Source organism: Dipteris shenzhenensis, chromosome 1 (genome assembly GCF_047967505.1).
Source record: "Dipteris shenzhenensis isolate YYH24624 ecotype China chromosome 1, Dip_SZ_1.0, whole genome shotgun sequence".
In the NCBI taxonomy this organism is placed as follows: Eukaryota; Viridiplantae; Streptophyta; class Polypodiopsida; order Gleicheniales; family Dipteridaceae; genus Dipteris; species Dipteris shenzhenensis.
In genome coordinates, this window is record NC_141596.1 from 34,408,268 (window position 1) to 34,429,812 (window position 21,545).

Here is a 21,545-nt window from a genome sequence, read left to right on the forward strand (position 1 = left end):
ATGCATTTTATCTGGAGATATTTCTGATTAGTGGACTTTATATTGTTCATTGAGACAGGGATGCCCTCTTAGGGCTTTGCTTTATGCAATTCCTTCTCATTTGATTTTGCTATATCGATCACCTTGTGGCCATTGATGTCTTGCATGGTCTGGAGATACACAGAAGAAAGCCCATGATTGCACAAGCTTATGCTGATGATTCATTCTTCACTCCAATGAAGATACAAACTGATCTTTCGCAACTCATGAGTGCTTTATCCTTGTATGGAATAGTTGTTGGCTTGCAGGTACACTTTCATAATGCTAAGCTTCTGCCTTTGGCCAAGGAAAATTGTTTTGCCCTATCGGCTTGTTCGTCATCTTGGCTATCCTTTGGGATGGAACATCACATGATGTCAGCAAACAGATTGGGTACTTGCAAAGCTCAGGTAGAAACTAGAATATTGAAAGATAGCCACTTGGCCTCCTCATGTTTCAACTCCAAATTGTACAATCAATTTTGGTGGCCTATATTCAGTTCTTCTTGCCTATATTCAATTCTTCTTGCCTTTGATGATGTTTGACAAGAATGACATGCACACTCTTATGGAGACTTTCTGGTGCTCAAGGCAGCTCACCTAGAACTTGTGTATGGAGATAGCCTGTAGTAAGTTCATGGTTTCTAGATGTATGTAGTGGATCATGCAGGTTGCATAACGGGTTGAAATAGACCCAAGGGCCTCAATGTTTTTTAGGGTCTAGATGGTTCCCAAATTCGAGGGGGACAATTGGAAGTACCCAAAGAGAGTACCTAAGTTGTATAGTGAGCTAGGCATGTTCATGACGACATATGACCGCCCCATTGGAGGATTGTGCTATGGTTGTACTTGTGTACCGGCTTGGTTCTTGGGATGAAAGGAGCTGTACATGGAGGTAAACAGTATTTTGGGATTGGGACTTGATTTCAAGACATTTCTAAAAGTGTTCCTGAGAGCTTCTGATAGGGAGCAAAGGGGTATATATGGCTTTGGGTCATTGAGGGCCCACAGTGTGACAATGATAGGGGGTGTTGGAAATTAGGGTCCGTTCTCCCAGCTATAAGGCCCCATGAGGAGAGCATACGGACATGGTACCAAGATCGGTTTGGGGGCTTGAGAGTCTATTGTGTGAGCATCAGGTATGTAGGCCACATTGGTAGATCTAGGTGGAGAGAATCTTCCATACGACGGCCACGTGGGCAGCACTGTAGCTGCCCACAGAGCAGACAGTGCAGCAACAGTACGGAGCATTGCATGGCTTCTTGGAGCATCCCTAAGGTGTGTGGATCAGTCATGTGGTGGCTATGCAGGACTGCGCAGGAGATGGTGGTAGGCTGCTGCAGAAGAGGCTGGCAGAGGCAGCACACGTAGGAGTCACAGCAGTAGTACAGGCTGCTGCAAAGCCCTGGATAGGCTTTGAGAAAGGCAGCAGGTTGACTGCGAGACAGCCAGCAAAGGCGCCTACAGAAGACAGCACAAAGGCTGCAGAAAAGGCCTTATATAGGCATGAACAGGTTGGCAGATCCACAGACTGGGTGGGATCAGTCTGTGGCAGATTGGTTGGCTGGTAAGTCTATTTACAGACTGGTTGGTTGGTTTACTGACCAAGTTGGGCAGTCTAGGGGTTTCCCATTCCTCTATAAAAGGCCCCATTGTGGGGCATTTGGCAGTCGAAGAGTTGAGTCTCTGAGCATTCCCCCTACACCAGTGTGCAGGGCAGTAGTCTATTGGACAGCAGAGGAGTGGAGGACTGCAGCAGCAGAGGTTCTCACACACAATTCAGACTGGAAGCAGCCCTTACCTCTTGGGTCAAATGTTGGTGCATACCGACAGCCAGTAGGAACCAGCACTTGTGCGCATAGGCACACTTTAACCATTTACTGTTTCCGCTGTGTGCATACGGACTATGTTTTTCTAACAAAGAAGCCCATGAAAACTCAACGGAGGCCTAATCCAAGAGACTTGAAGCTCATAAAAGAAGAAAAGCTAATTAAATCTAAAAACAGTACTCAGTGTTAATAAATTACTTCAATGCTACTTATTTGGTAATGAATTAACGGCTGATTCTAAATACTATTTGGAGGTAGATCTGTTGAAGATTGGCAGGCTGCCGTGGGCATACTGCAAGATACCTTGGCTGCCAGGTTGGGATCGACATTTCAGCAGAGCAGCAAATCGCCCCGGTGCACCGTGCTGGAAGCTCTTGCACTAGACCTCAGCCAAACTCTCTCTTGCAGGCAGAGCGTTGGTGGTCAACCAGGTCCTTGCTACGGCCTGGTACATAGCCTCTTGGTGGTGTGCTTTCATCAGGGATGCAAGAGGCACATGAGACGGCTGGTGTGGAATTTCCTCTATACAGGATCGGATGGCACGCAGAACACTAGAGCCAGAGTCGCATGGCAGGCGTTGATTCAGCCTCAAGTCACAGGGAGAACTAGGTGTCATTAATCCGGACATGTAGAGCAGAGCCCTCTTGGTCAAGTTAGTGGGACGAGGTCTCACCCCAAGCATGGAGCTCTAGAAGCCCTTTAGCGCGGGCTTCTTGGGAACACACCCTGCACCGGTGGGCAGTGGCAGTATTCACTCAGATGGATCTTTTCAAAGGTCCCCTCATAGGGAAGGGATCCTCCTTGATCAGGAGCCTCTTTAGAGTTTGGCAGCGGCTCTCCAGCGGACTTATTCGGCCAGCCCTTCATGCAATGAGGAGTTTGACCGTCAGCCACTTATCTAGCATCCAGAGGTCCGAGATGCAGAGGGACATATGTTAGGATAGAGGACGCACATCGGTTGGGTTTAGTGGGACAGTGGCCCAGCGAGGTCGTTCTTAGACTGGAGACAGCTTCCATGCGAGGAGACATAGGCACTTGTTCATTTGAGAGAGGCAGGCACCAGCATGATAGAGATCGACTGTAACCGGCCTTAGAACACTAAGGGCAGTTCACAAAGAAGAAAATACAGCCAACTTAATTGATTGCCTTTGTTCACAAACCAAACTCAAAGCATAGAACTTCATTGCACAGCATCTTGGAACCATTCAAGACAAGGGAGGCTAGAATGTCCCTACTCAAAAACATAGAGAGTGACACCTATTGGCTCCAACACTTGGCGCCCCTTGCGGTTAGCTCAAAGATACAAAGGGACTCCCTTCAAGAGCTCACCCGCAGGTGCAACCCAGTACAACACTAACCCGTGGCTGTGCTAGTGACCAACTCCCAGACATGCATAATCACAAGTATACCAGTCTGACGGCATGCCAAGCAATGCATTACCCATTTCCAAGCCATTACCGAGCCCAAGGCTGACACGACCCTGCAGAATCTGACCCTATCACTAACCTAGAATCTTGTCCTCGATACAACCAGAATCATAGCGTAGGTGCCTCGATCCTCCCGACCACCCCCGAGCACGTGGGCTACAGCTTGACTCATCCATAGGCCCGTATCTAACCCAGGCGTCCCATACCACGTGAGCCCGTCCAGAGGACCTTCGATACACCACCTATGATCCGCCATGTAGATGGCCAGAGTCCCGGCCTGGGTCTAAGCCCCATCCATCAGTTGAGGAGCGCTCACAATAGCACTGGCCCTCCCTCTATATAGAAGGAAACCCGCTATAGATAGCACAATGCTATGAATAGCTCCCTCCATATAAAGCGAGCATTATATATGAATCAATCTCTATATATAGCAATCTCGGCTAAAAATAGCCATCCAGCCCTATGCTATCCTGTAACCCATGTTCATCTGATATCCAACCCTAGGTACACCATGCACATGACATACTCCCCTTCCTCTAAGAACTCACTCCTGAGTTTACTGGAAGCCCGAAAACTCTCTGTGAAGATGAGTCCATGCCAATAACTATACTCTGATTATCAGTTTGAGTGTGCTATACTTTCCATGAGATTCAAATCAAAGAAAATCTAAGGCCAAAGCCACAGTCTTTGATAACTAACCTAAGGAAAGTAAATCACTCAATCTAAACAAGGTTACATATCGTCGAGTAATCTTCTCGAGAAATCAAGTAACGCCTGAATCCACAGAGTTAATTCCGTTGACATATCCGTACACAAGCATGGTAAAATCCGTACGTGAAGGTAAATGATTCTATCAACCTTATCTATTGAGTATCCTTGAACTCAAAATCTTAGGTTGAGATCGAGAAATCACTGTTCGAACATCCCCATCAATTGAACCCCTCAAGGCCAATTTTTGGGTTGGAATTTCTATCAACCCTAATTCTTGAATTACTTAGTTTTCAAAAAATCCCTCAACGGAATACCCTTGTAATTCAAATTCTTGGGTTGAAATACATGACAGACTTTCCATCGCAGAACAATTAGTTATCAGTTCATAACTCATGATGGAAGAATCTTCATGGAAAAGATATGGTCCCCCTGATCTATCCTCGAAATGCCCCTACATGAGGATAATCAGTAAAAAATAAGTTGGCTATATCCAGTCAATGGTACTGTTCTAGAGATGTATATAGTCAACCATCATAGGAATAACATCCTCTGTGATCCAAAGACTACAGAAACATACAATCCAAAATCTCTTAAAACAAGATCCACTATTGAATATCCTGTATAAACTTGTGCACAACAAAACCGCTGCAATCACAAGATCATCTAGTTCTTAGGATCTCTTATCTAGGAACATCAAGTTCCAAACAAGGCACTGACAGACCATCATCAGAAGAGATGCGGTAACCCTTCGTGAGATTGAGTCTAGACTATGGAGCTCCAGGGTTGAATCCAAAAAATACATGGCTTCTCTCAGGGTAAAGAATCTTAGTCAGCCCTCGTTATTTTTAAAAAAATAAAAAAATCTATTTAGGTTGCCCCCAATTCAATTCAGCCTACTTGTACTTCACCCTAGAGGTCCTTGGGTATTATTTCACGCTGGATTATACCACCACATCAGAGAATCTTAAGTGTAATATACCTTAGTGTCCCATACCACCAAAGTATACTGCAAATAAAAAACTCAGTGGACAATATGAGTGAATCACGTAGCCAATCCCTCTTCAACTCAGATGATCCCAGATTGAGTTAGGGTGGCAAATCCGTACTCAATCCTTTTCTTAATGTGATTATATCACCCCCTTGTGTTACAATACCCCAACCAATAGGTCAAAGAAGAAAACAGCAGGTAGCATCCCTAACAACTCTTGAATCCTGACTATCCGCGACCTCGGGCTAAAAGAGTGAGAATCAGAATGACCCTGCCTTTGGACATGATTCAAAGAAGGTATCCAACAAGACTCATCCTGGTCTAATCAATAAGAACCTTCATATGTCCAAACGGTAACTCGAAGAAACGCCATAACTCACAATCACATCGAGATCAAAATTTCAAATAGAAACCAAACAGGAATCTATGCACCAAGATTCGAGAAAGGGAAATCCAATTGTCTTAGTTAAGTCCAGTTTAAGATGTAACAAAGTCTTAGGCATCCTCAATGTACCATATATCTAAAAAACTGCAAGATATATGGAACAAAAGTACACGTTATATAATTTGAAAAAACCAATCAAATTATAAATGCCACTTAGTTACAAATCAAATCCAAATTAACCAAAACCTGGTCAATTTAATAACAAGACAATTTAGAACATAATTCATACAAAATCGGGGAGCTTCTTGAACCAAGAGTGGTTCAAAAGATCCAGTCGAGCAAAAAAAAATTAGGTGTCGGTCAAAACTAAGGATTTCAACTTCTTCATCGCTTCTCAATAACTCGGAAGCAGTCTAAAGACTCTGAAACAAGCTGTCTACGTTTAGAACAGCATGAGCCTTCTTCAATATATTTCTGGTACTGAGGGGTTTTACAGTAGTGAAGAGCTGCCCAGAGTTCATCCATCAAGGAATCCATCTCTCGTAGCAGGTCATGAGGTCTACGAGGATTAATCTCCAATGTAGCCTCATCCTCCATCTCAATAAAACAGTAATCCAACGTAGGTGTCTCATTACTTTGATGTCCTTCCATGGCTGGAAAATATCTCACACGGGAGAGGGACTAGAAGAAAAACAACTGCGTCCAAACGCGTGCTCTTCACACTAACAAAAAGAGAATCTGGGGCTGTGTGGAATCAAGGAAGAAGGCGAGCAGAGGACAGCGAGAAAGATGGCGGAATCTGATAGGCTGATCTCAGACGAAAAGAGGGTGGGAAATTCGCCTTCATGCGCTGAAGTGCTGAAGTGAGAAAGAGAGAGAAATCCCGGGTATATAAATAGCCAGGAAGGGCCATCAAAAGCTAGGCGAATTTAGGGTGTGCTTGATTTAGAGCAAGTGCTTTTCTTGCTAGAGAAAAACAAAAAAGCATACTGCTTTTTTTACCAAAAAACAGTCTCGCTTTTAATAGATCTGGTCCCGCTTTTCTCCAGCCAGCCAAAAATAGCCAAAATGCGCTAGATTTAGAGCAACTGCTTTCCTTGCTAGAGAAAAACAAAAAAGCAACCTGCTTTTTAACCAAAAAACAGTCTTGCTTTTAATAGATCCTGTCCCGCTTTTCTCCAGCCAACCAAAAATAGCCAAAACACGCTAAAATCAGGCCATACGCTCCTTCCCAAAGGCAAGTGCCTGCCCCCAATCATATCGCCCCTGTCTCTGATGCCCGAATCTCCTAGACAAGCCGCTTTCTAGGCTTATGAACGCTCTCTCTTTCCTCCTACTTCTCAACTGCAGCAAATCTAGGTCTCTAGGGTAGGAATCTCATCCTTGAGAACCTAGAGCAAATTCTTTCCCTAACCAGCCTACTGTCACGCGTCCCCACACAGCCAATCACATCAACAACCCAAGCGTGGGTAGTTATAGGTCAGAAACGATCCATCCTCATATCTCTTGCTGAAAGCATCAAGTCTTCTCATCGCCTACCCTTCTCAAGGAATCACGATTTCCAAACACGTAGCAACCGAGAGAGAGCACATAGCCTATGGACTTCTATTTCTTCCACAACTCTCCCAATCATGAGCGCACATCATCAGCCAACGATTCAGCCCATATATGAGCGGAAATTCAGATTTGCAAAAGCAATCTCAAAAAGCGTACCTAGAAGACATCTTTTCTGCATACCTCGCGTTGAATTCAATTGTGATAGGACGGCTCTGATACAAGATGACACGACCCCGTAGAATCTTACCCTATCACTAACCTAGAATCTCGTCCTCGATACAACCAGAATCATAGCGCAGGTGCCTCGATCCTCCCGACCACCCCCGAGCACGTGGGCTACAGCTCGACTCATCCATAGGCCTGTATCTAACCCAGGCGTCCCATACCACTTGAGCCTATCCAGAGGACCTTCGATACACCACCTATGATTTACCATGTAGATGGCCAGAGTCCCGACCTGGGTCCAAGCCCCATCCATCAGTTGAGGAGCGCTCAACTGATCTACACAATAGAACTGGCCCTCCCTCTATATAGAAGGAAACCCGCTATAGATAGCACAATGCTATGAATAGCTCCCTCCATATAAAGCGAGCACTATATATGAATCAATCTCTATATATAGCAATCTCGGCTAAAAATAGCCATCCAGCCCTATGCTATCCCGTAACCCATGTTCACCTGATATCCAACCCTAGGTACACCATGCACATGACAAAGGCCAACCACTGCACCCCTAGGAAGAGAGTATCACAACCAGTGCCCCAATCCTCTTCCGGGCCAACAACAGGGCATCCAACTTAGTAGGAACTTAGTAGGAATGGCTGTAGCAAAGAGTGTAGAAGGAAGATGATAGCACAGCCAACAGAAAGAGCTTGTTTCAGCCCGAAACAGCTCCAGAAGTAGGATGAGAAGCGGACAGCAAACTTTGGTAGGAGAGATCTACCTAGGAGTGTCTTCCAACACTAGAAAGGATCAGAGAGAAGTGCGTCTAGCAAGCTGTAGCAGATCAGCCAAGAATGCGTCCACCAGAACAGAGTTTACAGCCCACAAACAGCTCCGTTTTCAGTGTGCCTTGCAACAGGCAGGAGTAGGAAGAGAGGCGCCCATGAGTATGACTTCAGATGTAGAAAAGAACTTTTGTCGCGAAGAAAGTCGAAAACAGCCTCAAAAATGGCCCAGAATGAAGGCGTCCAAGTCCCACAAGCGTGCCAGCAACAAAGGGCACCAAGGGGAGGAGAACTGTCGCGAAGGAAGCATGAAATTCGAGTTCAGCAAGGAGAGGGAGAGCTACAGAAATATGCCATGAAGAGAATGAGGCTGCCCTGGTAGGGGTGAAGTCTCAAAACAGAAAGGAGAGCCAAGGAAGGGATCTAAGGGCTTCTAGAGGTGACACAAGGCAAGCAGATAGGCCACCAGGAGACACCTAGGCAAAATGAGGTGTGGGATTTTTAATGCCCCTAGGGGGTCAAATGGCACACCATGACCCTAATGCAAAGGAACCAATGACCCTATTTTGAAGGATCTCTAGGGGGCCAGTTTTTAAAGGATGACCCCATTGAACCAAACCAATGACCTTAGAAAATGAAACCACTCTAATAGCATCAGGAGTTGCACTTGTTGCACATAAAATCATAGGTACCTTTTGGGCATTAACTAAGGGCCCTAGCCTGGTACCCTAGGCCAAATTCATTGACAGTTAGTTTAGACACTTCACCATCACCACCACGTCCCCGTGACATACCCCCCTCTTGAAACAGCAAACTATCTTGTTGGCTGTCCCAAAATTACAGCAAATAGAAAAGGGTGTCACAATAGGCATAAAACAGCCCATAATCAATAGTAGTACATCACATGAAGTACCAAAAATACAATGTACATACGGCAAGACTGCAGATCCATCCGTATGTCAGTGTATCAACCAACTGGAGTGTCATGATCACTCATCGTAGAAGGATCATGGCAGAAACAGTCAGCATCAGTGCCTCGGGTGAAACCGCAGTGTCACCAAGCGACCTCTAGATATCTTGTGAGTCTGTCTGCATTGTGGGTGTGGAGGTGCTACCGCCCCCATGAGCATCCGGTAATGCTCTACTGAACCGGCATGAGAGACTACCGTAGTAGGCTTGAGACGAAATGCCTCAAGGTAGAGCTGTAAAATCTGAGGTGAATCTGCCAATTCACTCTCTTTCATCCAGATCGCATCGTTTGCAGGATAGTTCTTGCACTTCGCACGATAGCGTCTAGTAACTCTACCATTAACTTTCCGTTCCTTGTGTGCCACAATCTGCTGAAGAATCAAGACCTCATCTTGCTCATCAACTTCAGGCTGCTCTTCAACTGGCATATCCTGTGGCACTTCTCCATGAAAAGGCTTCAGCAAGCTAACATGGAAAGGATTGTGGATGGTCCACTGCTCAGGTAGCTTCAGCCTGTAAGCTACCTCATTGATCTTATCAAGAACTTGAAAGGGGCCGTAGTACCTCATATTCAGCTTAGTGTACAGCTTTACCTTCCCTTTCTTGTTCTTGAGGCGTGCTTCAAGAAAATGCAGCAGCACCCAATCACCTTCAGTGAAAACCAAGCCCCTGTGATGCTTATCTGCAGCTCTTTTCTGTTTATCTTGGGTGCATTGGAGGGCACATACTCATCTGCCACACAATTTCTCCTTTGTATGCAAGATAGGAGGAATCTTCCTCGCTCCTTCCACTATTTCAAAAGGTGCCTTACCCGTGGAAGAGTGCACTGTATTGTTATATGCATACTCAATCAGTGGCAAGTACTGTTCCCACTTTGTTTTGTGCTCAGACACATAGCATTGGAGCAAATCCAAAGCTGTAGAATTTGCCTCTTCTGATTGACCATCAGACTGTGGATGATAAGAAGATGAAAACAGCAGTGAGGTTCCCATGTCTTCAAACAAACCTCTCCAGAACATGCTGGTCATCCGTGGATCTCTATCGCTCACGATAGACTCAGGCATCCCATGATACTTGAAAGAAAGAAAGAAAGAAAGTTTATTAAAGTCTTCGGAAGACCGATGGGTCTATGAGACTGTGAAAATCCTGATACAACGAGCTGTGGTAGTGGAGCTACTAAACGAGCGTCCATACCAATGCAAAATGCAAAAATGCAGAATGGCAGTACTAAGTCCTAAGTCCTAATAGTCATGTCGATGGTCGACTATATATCAATCTCAGCATCATCATCAATATCATCATCATCCCCAGCAACAGCAAGATATTAGGATGGATGAGGCAGTGGAGGCATGAAGTCGGCTAGAGTGCTGTCGGCCACTCAGAGGTGGGGTCCTGGCACGTCTCTTGGTCGCAGCTCTGTGTCTAACCAGGGCTATTGTGACCCGCGTCGGTCGGGCTCCGACTCTAAACAAGGAGGGGATGTCTCCAAGTGTGATCTGTGTGTCGACCCTCTGTCTGAGTTGTCGGGTCACGGGCTCTGGGTCACGGTCATGTCGAGGCCTCGTCTCGTTGGGGTCCATGTGATCTAGCTGAAAGAACTCCGTGATAGATTTCTGAGAGGGATCAACCGAGGAAGAAGTTTGCTCCTGTCTCTGTGCTTGGAGTATCCTCTCGTGGTGTCTAAGTGCCTCGTGAATGAAACCTACCAAACACCATTGGTCTGGGTAGGAGAGGAAATGGGCTAAACTCCCATAACTATCTCTGAAGAGGCAGTGGAAACGTCCTTGGATCTCATAGTACACAGGACACTTGAAGATGAAATGCTCCTCTGTCTCAACCTCCTGTATGTCACATAGTGTGCATATGCGCCGCTCCCTGGGTAGTCGCTGTGCTCTGCCACTCTCAATGCGAAGTCTGTGTGAAGAGACCCGGAACTGCCGAAGAGATCCTCATCGAGTGGGGTAGGTGAATCTGTGTGTATCCTGGTGGGTCAATGAAACCCTCCGGTGTGATATGTAAGAAGTGATCTCTGTAGAAGCTAAGCTTCACTGGGAGTTCACTTGGTTCCAACCAGGTCCGAAAAGTGTGTAGCTGTAGTAGATCCTCACGGATAACCTGGTTGACCTCGTGTGATAAGAGGGGAGAGAACGGAGCATCCATGCTATACTGGAAGGGAGGTAGTCTATCCATGTGGAGCCCCAGTCGCTCAAACCATCTCTCTGTATGTGCATACCAGCACCTCTGATCTCCTCCTGCTGCAAGTGCCATAGAAGAGGATAGAGCTATCCATGGTAGCCTGCTACGCCCCGAGGTATAATCCCCATATTCCCTAACTTGGTACAGATATGTGATGACCTGAAATGTAGAATCTAGCTGTAAAGGGGGCATAGTTGTAAGACACGTTAAGACACGACACGTTAGACACGCTTTAGACACGAGTGTCTAGAGTGTCTTAAAGATAAGACACGTAAGACACGTTTGCCAGTTATAATAATATTAAATTTAAAAATATAAGTATGTATAAGTACAACTTGGTAGCATGACTAGCTGCTAGTTTTAACATTTTAGAAGTACAATGTGGTTAAGAGTGAAGACTTCTCACTTGTCAATTAAGACTTAAAAGTTAAATGCCAAGACTCGAGACTTAAAAGTTCAAAGTTAAGACTCAAGACTCATGGGCTTGCAAGTCATGACTCACAACTTTAAGGTTTAAAGTGCAAACCAACAATTTGATATTTAAAATTCCAAATTACAACTTAAAAAGAGCCTAGAGGGCTACATAGATGATAGACTGATAGTCAATCATCATAGATCAATAAAGCTTAAACATATGTCATAAATAACTCGGCCAATGCCAACAATCTAGTAGTCACATGTTGACATGAATGAAATCTGAATCCTCATACATATAACTGAATGGGAAACTTTTGAATGTCAAGAGTCAAGTCTCTCAAGACTCATCCTAGTCTGAATCTGCTAGGTCACTGCCAGTGCTGGATCCAAAGTCACCATCAGTGATAGTGTTAGCCTCACTATCATACTGTGGCTCCTTAGGCACCTCCTCCTCCTCCTCCTCCTCCTCCTCCTCATCCTTCCCCTCCTCCTCGTCCAAGGCATTTGCAAAGTCTAAGGTTCCAAAACGTAGGGTTTTTAAAATTTATAAAAAATTTAGAGTGTGTCTAAACGTGTCTTAAGGTAAGACACGTGTCTTAAGTGTCTTACCATAAGACACGAGTGTCTTAACAACCATGAAAGGGGGTGACCCAAACTCAGCCTGAATGATCTGGTGAGGAACGGAAAACAGATTTTAAGAACTCCTTTGCCATCTGCTCGGAAGTAATCTTCTTCCTTATTGGAATGAAATGAGCTGAATCTGCAAATTATGGTTCATATGCCATTATGACCAGAAAGAGTGCGAGGGAGATCAAAAACAAAATCCATGGCGATACTTTGCCATGGTCTATCTGGGATAGGCAAAGGCTGAAGTAAACCGGGCTGTTTCTGCGTGTCATACTTCACCTTTTGACAAGTGATGCATGTTCTGACATAAGCTTCAACATCCTTCCGAAGTGAAGGCCAATAAAAGTAGTGCTCTACTGCTTTGACTATAGCCTCAATACCCCTATGCCCTGCATACGGTGGGGCATGACTTTCAATGAGCGCCTTATGCCTCAATGGCTGCGTTACACACAGCTTTCCATGCATCATCATAAAACCCTCCTTAAGTGTGTAATGATCATGCCTATTGCCCTCCATAAGCTGATCATAAATACGTGCAAAGGCATATCTGTAGCATACTGCTCCTTCATGGCATCTAGCTCATTGTGATAAGCAATGGTAAGTGCAGATACCTGTGGTTTCTTGGACATAGCTTCCATACGTGGCCTTCTTGAAAGTACATCAACCACTACATTTTTCTTTCCAGCCACATGTACAATCTGAAAATGAAAAATGGAAAGGAAGTTTGCCCATCTCATGTGCTTTTCTGATAACTTTCTCTGAGTGAGAAAGTATTGCAGCGATTGATGATCAGTTTGCACATTGAAATCAGCACCTAAAAGATAGTGCTTCCACACAGTAAGAGCATGAATTACAGCTACCAACTCTTGCTCATATACATTCATGTTGTGTTCAGCATCTTGGAGCAGCCTGCTCTCATATGCAACCACTCTGCCTTCCTGCATGAGTACTCCTCCAACACTATTGCCGCTTGCATCACATTGAAGAACAAAAGGCTTTCGCAAGTCTGGCAAAATGATGATAGGATTTGAGCATAGCTTTTCTTTCAGCTCATTAAATGCTGCAATTTCTTTCTTCCCCCAACAGAAAGGCACTGCCTTCTTCTCCAAAGCATGTAAGGGTGAAGCTATCTCAGCAAAATAGCGAATGAAGCGTGTGTAGTATGAATACAAGCCAAGAAAACTACGAACTTCATGTAGGTTCTTCAATGGAGGCCAATTCTTGATTGCCTCTATCTTGGCAGGGTCCATTCTCACTCCATCTCGTGAGATGATGTGTCCCAAGAAATGTATCTCTGGCATGAAGAACTCACTCTTCTTGGTATTGACCAGTAAACTGTGTTTCTTGAGCTTTGCAAATACAACTGCCAAGTGTTGCCGATGCTTCTCTTTATCTTTCGAGTGCACAATAATGTCATCAAAGAATGTACCCACAAACTTCCTGTGCTCTTTGAAAATGCGATCCATCATACAATTGAAGGTAGCAGGAGCATTGGTCAAACCAAATGGCATAACAAGAAACTCATAAAGCCCAAAAGTGGTCCTGAAGGCAGTCTTATGTACATCTTCGGGCCTGATTCGTATCTAATGCTAACCACTCTTCAAGTCAATGCGACTGAAGATGGCTGATCCCTCTAATGGATCCAAGATATCATCAATGCGTGGAATAGGAAATCGATTCTTGATAGAGATCTTATTCAAAGCCCTGTAGTCAATACACATTCTCCAAGATCCATCCTTCTTCTGCACAAGTAGGACGGGAGAACAATATGGAGAAGAGCTTGGCTGAATCAGCCCCTTCTGTAACAATTCATTCACCTGACACATGATCTCCTCCTGCTGTGCCGCACTCACCTTGTATGGTGGTCGGTTAGGTGGATAACTTTCAAGAATGATATCAATAGTATGATCTTCTGGCCTCTCAGGAGGTAACTCCTTTGGAAGTTCATTTGAAAAACAATCTTGAAACTGAAATAAAAACTCAGCGTGCTGTTTTTCCAGCTTGGAAAAATCAGAGTTATCCTCATCAGGTTCTTTTTCTTTGACAAAAATCAAATATGCAGAAAGATGCTTTTTCATTATAGAGGAAATCGCCGGAGCGGATACAATTGGGACTGATTCTCCCTTCGAATTTACATCAATGACTTGGGTTTTACCCCTATAAGTCAAAGTAAGCTTCTTGTCATGTGTATCTATGATAGTATGCACATGGTACATCCAAGGCATCCCCAGCAAAACATCACACTTAGGTAAAGGCATCACATAGAAATCCTTATCCTTGAATGTGAATCCGTAACTCCCTATGATAGGGGTGATAGGGGTAGTAAGCTTCGGATTAGCCCTATTGGCCTCACAAAGAGGACCAATCTCCTCTAGTCGAAGACCCAACTGAGCTGCAAGTTCAGGAGTAATGAAATTTGCTTTGGCTCCTGAATCAAAGAAGTAGAGACAATGCTGATCCCGTAGCTTGCCCCATGCTCTGCACATGTCTGTCTTCTCTCATCATGCTCACCCCCAATAATGTCAAGTATATGGCCAGCACTTGGCTTGGGCTTCTTGCCTCTAAGGTCCTCTCTATTGCCTTGATTAGTGTCAGCCCGAGTTGCTGCAGGTTCTTTCCTCTTCTTGTTAGGACAATCTGCTGCCCTATGACCCGTCTCTTTGCAGAGAAAACACCTCCCTTCAGTAAACAACTTGTTCCTCTCCTCAGGAGTGAGAGAAGAGGGCTGCTGTTTTCTCCTTTGTCCTGCCACAAACTTTGATTTCAGAGGGACTTTTCCAGCTTGCTGTGGTTTCTTTCGCTCCTCCTTGAAGTTGCTCTTGAAACCTGAGACTCTACCTTGCATGAGTAAGTTGTGTTGGCATTCTCTATCAACTGTGACATGCTGGAAATGTCTTAGTGCAATAGTCCCTCAACTCTTTGGGAAGACCACAACAATACTTTTCAGCTTGCTCTGAAATAGGGACTGTTCTGTAAGAGCTCACAGGTAGAAGCGTATCCCAAAACGTAATCCTAAAGATTCCTGCATTCCCTAGCATTCAAATTATGCCACTGAGTCATGACATCCACTTCAAAAGTAGTGGTGAGCCATGCGGCTGAGAATGCCTTTTGAATTCAACCCATATAGCAGGTGTTTGGCCCTGAAGGAGAAGGTTAGACCACCATTGCATGGCATTTACCTTGAGGAATGTGGCTGCCTTCTTGATTTTCGAAGACTCTCTGAAGTACCCTCCAGCAAAAGTCAAATCAAATTGCTGCAAGAAAGTAAGAGCCTTCATTCTATCTGCATGACCATTAAAGGTCTCAAAGATCATTGCTGCCCCCCTTCCTTGTAATCCTTCATCTTGAGCCTAGGCTCCAGCTGATTATAGCCAGGGGGCTGCAAATAAAGGGCTGCTGTCCTTGGGGTCCCTCAGGAGCTTGAAGAACACCCCCCACAGCTGGGTTTGCAGGCACATGTGGTACTGACTGAGTGTGTGACATCATAGGGCTGCCTCCTTGCAATCCAGGCTGTATCCCCACATTAGCATATAAAGAATTTGGGGCTCGCTGTGAGGTCATGGCCTGAAAAGTGGATCCTCCTCCAAGGTGTGTAGGCTGAACCACATATTGTGGTTGGGCTTCCCGCCCTTGCTGCACATTCTGAGCATTGCTACCATGCTCATTCCCATTTGGTCCCTGCCTTTGTGGCACTGCAAGTGCCTGTACCAATGGTGTAGGTAGCTCTGATAGTGGCTGTACCATTGGTGTCGGTGGGTTTGGTAGTGGCTATCCTCACATGCATCTGTGGACCTTGAATGGGTTGTGCCTCTGCCCTTGTCATCAAAGCTAGATTATGCACAATCTCAGCAAAGCTCTGAGTGAGCTGAGTCAAAACTTGCAACACAGAAGCCATCTATGTTTGCATTATTGCCATAGCATTTGCCTGCACGCTTGGGTCAACACCCAATGCAACTGTATCCATAGTATTTTGCATTTGTGGAGCTGGCTGCCCCAATGCATTAACTTGAACATTCTACCCTTCATGGGCTGCATTTTGCACTCTTATTCCAGGGTGTGCTCCCCTTATCTATGGGTCTGGGTCAAACTATGAGTCTGCGTCATAACCAAGTCTGATATTATCCATATCCAAAAGCAATGGATAGCTGTACCAAAATCAGCAAAGGCTTTCTCTATCCAAGCTGCCCAGGGACTCCTCTGGATGATTTGATGAGGGTCCCGGCAATGGAACCACTGTAACCGGCCTTAGAACACTAAGGGTAGTGTATCTGTCTCTACTATCTCACAAAGAAGAAAATACAGCCAACTTAATTGATTGCCTTTGTTCACAAACCAAACTCAAACCATAGAACTTCATTGCACAGCATCTTGGAACCATTCAAGACAAGGGAGGCTAGAATGCCCCTACTCGGAAACATAGAGAGTGACACCTGTTGGCCCCAACACTTGACGCCCTTTGCAGTATTTATTTAAACTGGTTAGCTCAAAGATACTAAGGTACTCCCTTCCAGAGCTCACCCACAGGTGCAACCCAGTACAACGCCAACCCGTGGCTGTGCTAGTGACCAACTCCCAGTGCTATTACCTTGGTTCCTTTTAGCAGACATGCATAATCACAAGTAGACCAATCTGACGGCATGCCAAGCAATGCATTCCCCATTTCCAAGCCATTACCGAGCCCAAGGCCAACCATTGCACCCCCAGGAAGAGAGTATCACAACCAGTGCCCCAATCCTCTTCTGGGCCAACAAGGCATCCAACTTAGTAGGAACTCAGTAGGAATGGCTGTAGCAAAGAGTGTAGAAGGAAGATGAGAATTCAGCCAACAGAAAGAGCCTATTTCAGCCCGAAACAGCTTTAGAAGTAGGATGAGAAGCGGACAGCAAACTCTGGTAGGAGAGATCTACCTAGGAGTGTCTTCCAACACCAGAAAGGATCAAAGAGAAGTGTGTCCAGCAAGCTGTAGCAGATCAGCCAAGAATGCGTCCACCAGAACAGAGTTTACAGCCCACAAACAGCTCTATTTTCAGTGTGCCTTGCACCAGGCAGGAGCAGGAAGAGAGGCACCCATGAATATGACTTCAGATGCAAAAAAGAAGAACTTCTATCCCGAAGAAAGTCGAAAACAGCCTCAAAAGTGGCCCAGAGGTCCCAGAAGCATGCCAGCAACAAAGGGCACTGAAACCGGCCTCGCTGGTCAAAGTCCTCTTCTGAGGAGGCAGAGGTAACCAAGATTCAAAGGCATCAAACATGTCAACATCTGGCTTAGCTTTGCAGTCCACGAGGAGAAGCTGAATGTTCAGCAAAGATTACATCTCTACTGACAATAATCTTCCCAGTATTTGGTTGGTATAACCGATACCCTCTGCTCTCCTGGCTGTAACCAATAAATATGCATTTGATTGCCTTGTCATCAAGCTTATGTCTCAGCTGAGATGGTACATGAACATATGCAAGAGACCCAAAAACTCTCATGTGTGAAAGTGAAGGCTCCTTGCCTTTCCATGCTTCATAAGGTGTAACAGTCTGCAATGCCCATGTAGGTGATCTATTCAGCACATAGTTGGCACACATCACTGCATCAAGCCAAAATTTATTGGGCAAAGACTTGGCCTTAAGCATGCATCTGGCCATCTCCATTGTGGACTTGTTTTCTCTTTCAGAAACAGGATTCTACTGAGGAGTGTAAGGAGTAGTACATGAGTGAATAATAATGCCTCGTGAAGACAGAAATGCATCAAACTCCTTTGACATATGCTACGTATGAAACGCGTTTCATAAAGCCCCAATTTTCGGGTAGGGTTCAAAAGAGGGCAAAATCGTGATTTCACGCATTTCGCCGTACCCGTGCACTCCGTACTCCCGTAGCTCTGTCCGTGCAGCCCGTACGCTCCCTCTTGCTCATTCTCGAGGTTTGTGCCCCCAATCATCCCCAATGTGCATTCAATCGTCCTTTCTACAGTCTACCCTTCTTGAATTTGGCGCTGCATCCTTTCATGCAGGCTGAAATCTGCTGGCAGAAGTATGGTTGCACCTTGCTATATGATGGCTGGTCAGATGTGAGGAAAAGAAATGTCTACAACATTCTAGTTTCCTCTTGCAAAGGAACTATGTTCCTTCGCGCTATAGATGCATGAGCTTTAGGGACAGTGGTGACAGGTGCATATATATGGTCTCATTTGCGCACAGCTATTCTTGAGATTGGTGTAGCAAATGTGGTGCAGGTGATCACAGATAATGGCTTCAATTGTGTGTCCATGGGAAGGATGCTTGAGGATGAGTTTCCCACTATTGTTTGGACACCATGTGCTTCTCATAGTTTGGATCTTGCCATTGAGGACATGGCAAAGTTGCCTTGGGTTTCTCATATATTTTCTAAAGCTTTGAGCTTGGTAAATTTTGTAACCAAAAGACCCAAGGTCTTGAGCATGTTCAGGGAAAATAGTGACCTCGACCTTTTAAAGCCCTCAAAGACACGGTTTGCTTATATGTTCATAATGTTAGAGAGGGTTGTTCAAGTGCGGCATGGCTTGCTGCGTACAGTTGTTTCCCGTGATTGGCAGCAATGGGGGGATAGGAATGAGCCCAAAGCAATTGGTTTCAGCCACATGGTCATGAGAGATGCATGGTGGGAGGAGGCTGCAGCTCTAGTGAAGACAATGAACCCCATGTACAGCGTTCTCTGATTGATAGATATGGAGGGGAGCACCATTGGGCTTCTCTATGAGTTCATGGACAAAGTGGGGGAAGTCCTTGATGCGTGTACTCACCTATCTGCAGACAGGTATCCCGTACTCATGAGTCATCCTTTGAAGTTAGCATTTTTCCAATTAGAAAAGTGGCATGCTTAGAATTCCTTTTAATCTATGTTTTCATTTTTTCTAAACATTATTGGTTTTGCCTTTGATTCATAATTTCTTATGAAGGATTGAAGACCTTAAGGAGATCTGGAACACGCGTTGGGATTGGTTTAATAGGCCAATCCATACTGTTGCTCATATCCTTCATCCTCTATGGAGGAATGAGCAGCAATATCTCGATAGAGAATTAGAGGATGGGTGGTCAGCTTATATGAGCAAGATCGTGGGAGATGATGATGATTTGCTTTTGAAGCTGGAGGATGAGCGTCTTCTTTTCCGCAACTGAAGTGGTGTTTTTGGATCACGCAATGCACAGAGAGAGGAGACTCAGCTAGCAGCAGTTTCTTGGTGGGAAAAATATGGCATTGAGGCACCCCACTTGGTAATACTTAACCCTAGAGGCAATACTTTCTTATTACTTGAAAACATGTGGGTATAGCTCAGCAATTGGAAGCTGCCACTAAACTGTGAGAGAAACTGGAGTACATGGGCCTTACTCCATACCAAGAAGAGGAACAAATTGTCCACTGTGCAATTGGAGAGGTTGGTCTTTTGCCACTGCAATCTACGATTGCTCGAGCAAACGAACTACCCCATTGAGCCTCGGCAGGTGAATCCCTATAAAATCGACATCACAAAGTGCAAGGAGATGCCGGTGATTCCACTTGAGGAGGGGGATATCTACGCCATGTTGTACAAGGAGATCACGGCTTCATCTCACCACACCCGATCCTCCCAGGCAGCTGGTGCCAGTACTTCAATTGCACCTGCATCTCATGAGGATGCTTTTTATGAGTCTTCTGGGAGTTCCAGTAGCAGTGAGAAGGAGGCTGATGAGGACATGGATTTGGTTGAGGAGGAAGATGCTGACATTGATGATGAGGCTTGACTTTTGATTTGTGACTTTGTCACTTGTGACTTATTATTGATAGACAATACTTTGAATTCCAGTTGTAGTTTGACCTTTTTACCTTCATGGTCCATCACCATGGAGGTCTTGGGAGGTTCATTGATGACTCTAGTTTTTATTATTATCAGTATTCAGTATGTGTGATCAGTATGATCAAGATTCAATTATCAATATGTACGATCATTCAGTATGTATGTGTGAAGATGATCATTGAGTACTCTAATATGTATAATGTATGATCATTGATGACTAGCTTTTTGTATGATCAGGATTCAGTATGTATGGTGCTTATACTTGATATGTATGTTTTTTGTATCATGTATGCACTATGGAGTCACTTGCAATCTTTATTTGCACATTTTTGTATATGGCATGATGCATACCCTGGTATGAATGCACATATTTTCACATTCCGAATGAAACCCATTTCATTCATTTTTCGAAACACGTTTCAAATGTATGAAACCCGTTTGAAACCTCCCGTTTCACAAACTCCTGGCAACTATGTATAATAGGGCATCACTAGAACAGATGGCCTACAATCAGGCCAAACGGAAGTCCAGGAATCCAAACGGGTGAGGAGTTATGAAGAAAAACGGAATTCAGCTGAAGGAGGCTGAAAAACCAGTCCAAAATCTCAGCAAAGGGAGAAGATGAGAGAGAAAACCACACATGTGAAGTTTAGAAGGCCCACGAAGGTCCAAGAATGGCAAAGGAGCATGTAGAAGGCACTAGTCAAAGGCTTTCCAAAAGTCTACAAAACAAGTGTAGAATTTTTGGCCTCTCGACCTCGCACCCCTGTACTCAGCCTCTATGCTTGACAAGGCAACCGGGAGTTCCAGAATCATCCTTATCGGCCACCCGAAACTCTAGGGGGGCCACTGAAGGTACATGGCTCTCTAGGGGGTCCATTAAAAATGACACGCCATCATTTCCCAACAACCACTCTTTTAATTCCCTAGAATGCCTTTGGGCCTAGGGATTAATTACGCTTATGTGCTAGGCTCCATGCCGCGTTTAATTACACATTATTAAGCCCATGCTTGGACTTTTAAAACCAAAGTTGTCACAGTCTTGTAGGACATTAAAGTACTTAGAATTTCATGCCCCCGTGACATACCCCTCTCTTGAAACAGCAAACCACAATTTGCTGCCCCAAAACACAGGAGTGAGCATGAAATATACCATGAAAGAGCATACAAGAAAGCCGCAGCTATAGTATACAGAGACAGTGAAAATATGGCTAGGAGAGGCATGCATCCATCCATATACACTGCTCAAAATCTATGCGATCCTCGGCGATCAATAGTCAAGATGCATCAATATCATGAAGTCTCACAGCAGAAATATTGTCAGCTCAATATCTCGGATGAAACACACAGTGTCATCAAGCGACCTCATGAAATCACGGTGAGCCCGTCTGTACTGAGGGAGTGGATTTGCTACCTCCCTCTCGAACACCAGGTAATGCTCCAGATGCTCGCTCTGCTGAACTACCTATAGGAGCTTGGGCCGCAGTCGGCTCTAACTGGAAAGCATCAAGGTAAAGCTACAATATCCCATGTGAATCTGCGAGTTCACCTTCCTCCATCCATTTCGCATCGAGTGATGGGTAATTTTGAAATTTTACCAAGTAGCGAGGGATAACTTTACCCTTGAGCTTTCTATCTCCGTGTGCCAGAATCTGCTCTGGGACCAGAAGTTC

At 44.9% G+C, this 21,545-nt stretch overlaps 2 protein-coding genes across 7 annotated transcripts in view; both read left to right on the top strand.

Annotated features, from left to right (window-relative positions):
- Positions 1-21,545, top strand: part of SWI3A (SWITCH/sucrose nonfermenting 3A) — a 58,026-nt gene that overhangs the window by 3,013 nt on the left and 33,468 nt on the right. The window lies entirely within an intron of this gene.
- On the top strand, positions 18,296-19,325 carry LOC147905738 (uncharacterized). Its single transcript, XM_087374363.1, has 2 exons — positions 18,296-18,854; positions 18,997-19,325. The coding sequence occupies exons 1-2, from the start codon at positions 18,766-18,768 to the stop codon at positions 19,214-19,216; spliced, it is 309 nt and encodes a 102-aa protein (XP_087230489.1). The 5' UTR covers positions 18,296-18,765; the 3' UTR covers positions 19,217-19,325.

What these genes read in the sequence shown, in the direction of transcription:
- LOC147905738 (XM_087374363.1), top strand. Translation starts at nt 18,766, where the DNA reads ATGGAGGGGAGCACCATTGGGCTTCTCTATGAGTTCATGGACAAAGTG. An exon ending in ACTCACCTATCTGCAGACAG is followed by an intron (nt 18,855 to 18,996) that starts GTATCCCGTACT and finishes TTTCTTATGAAG; the next exon opens with GATTGAAGACCTTAAGGAGA.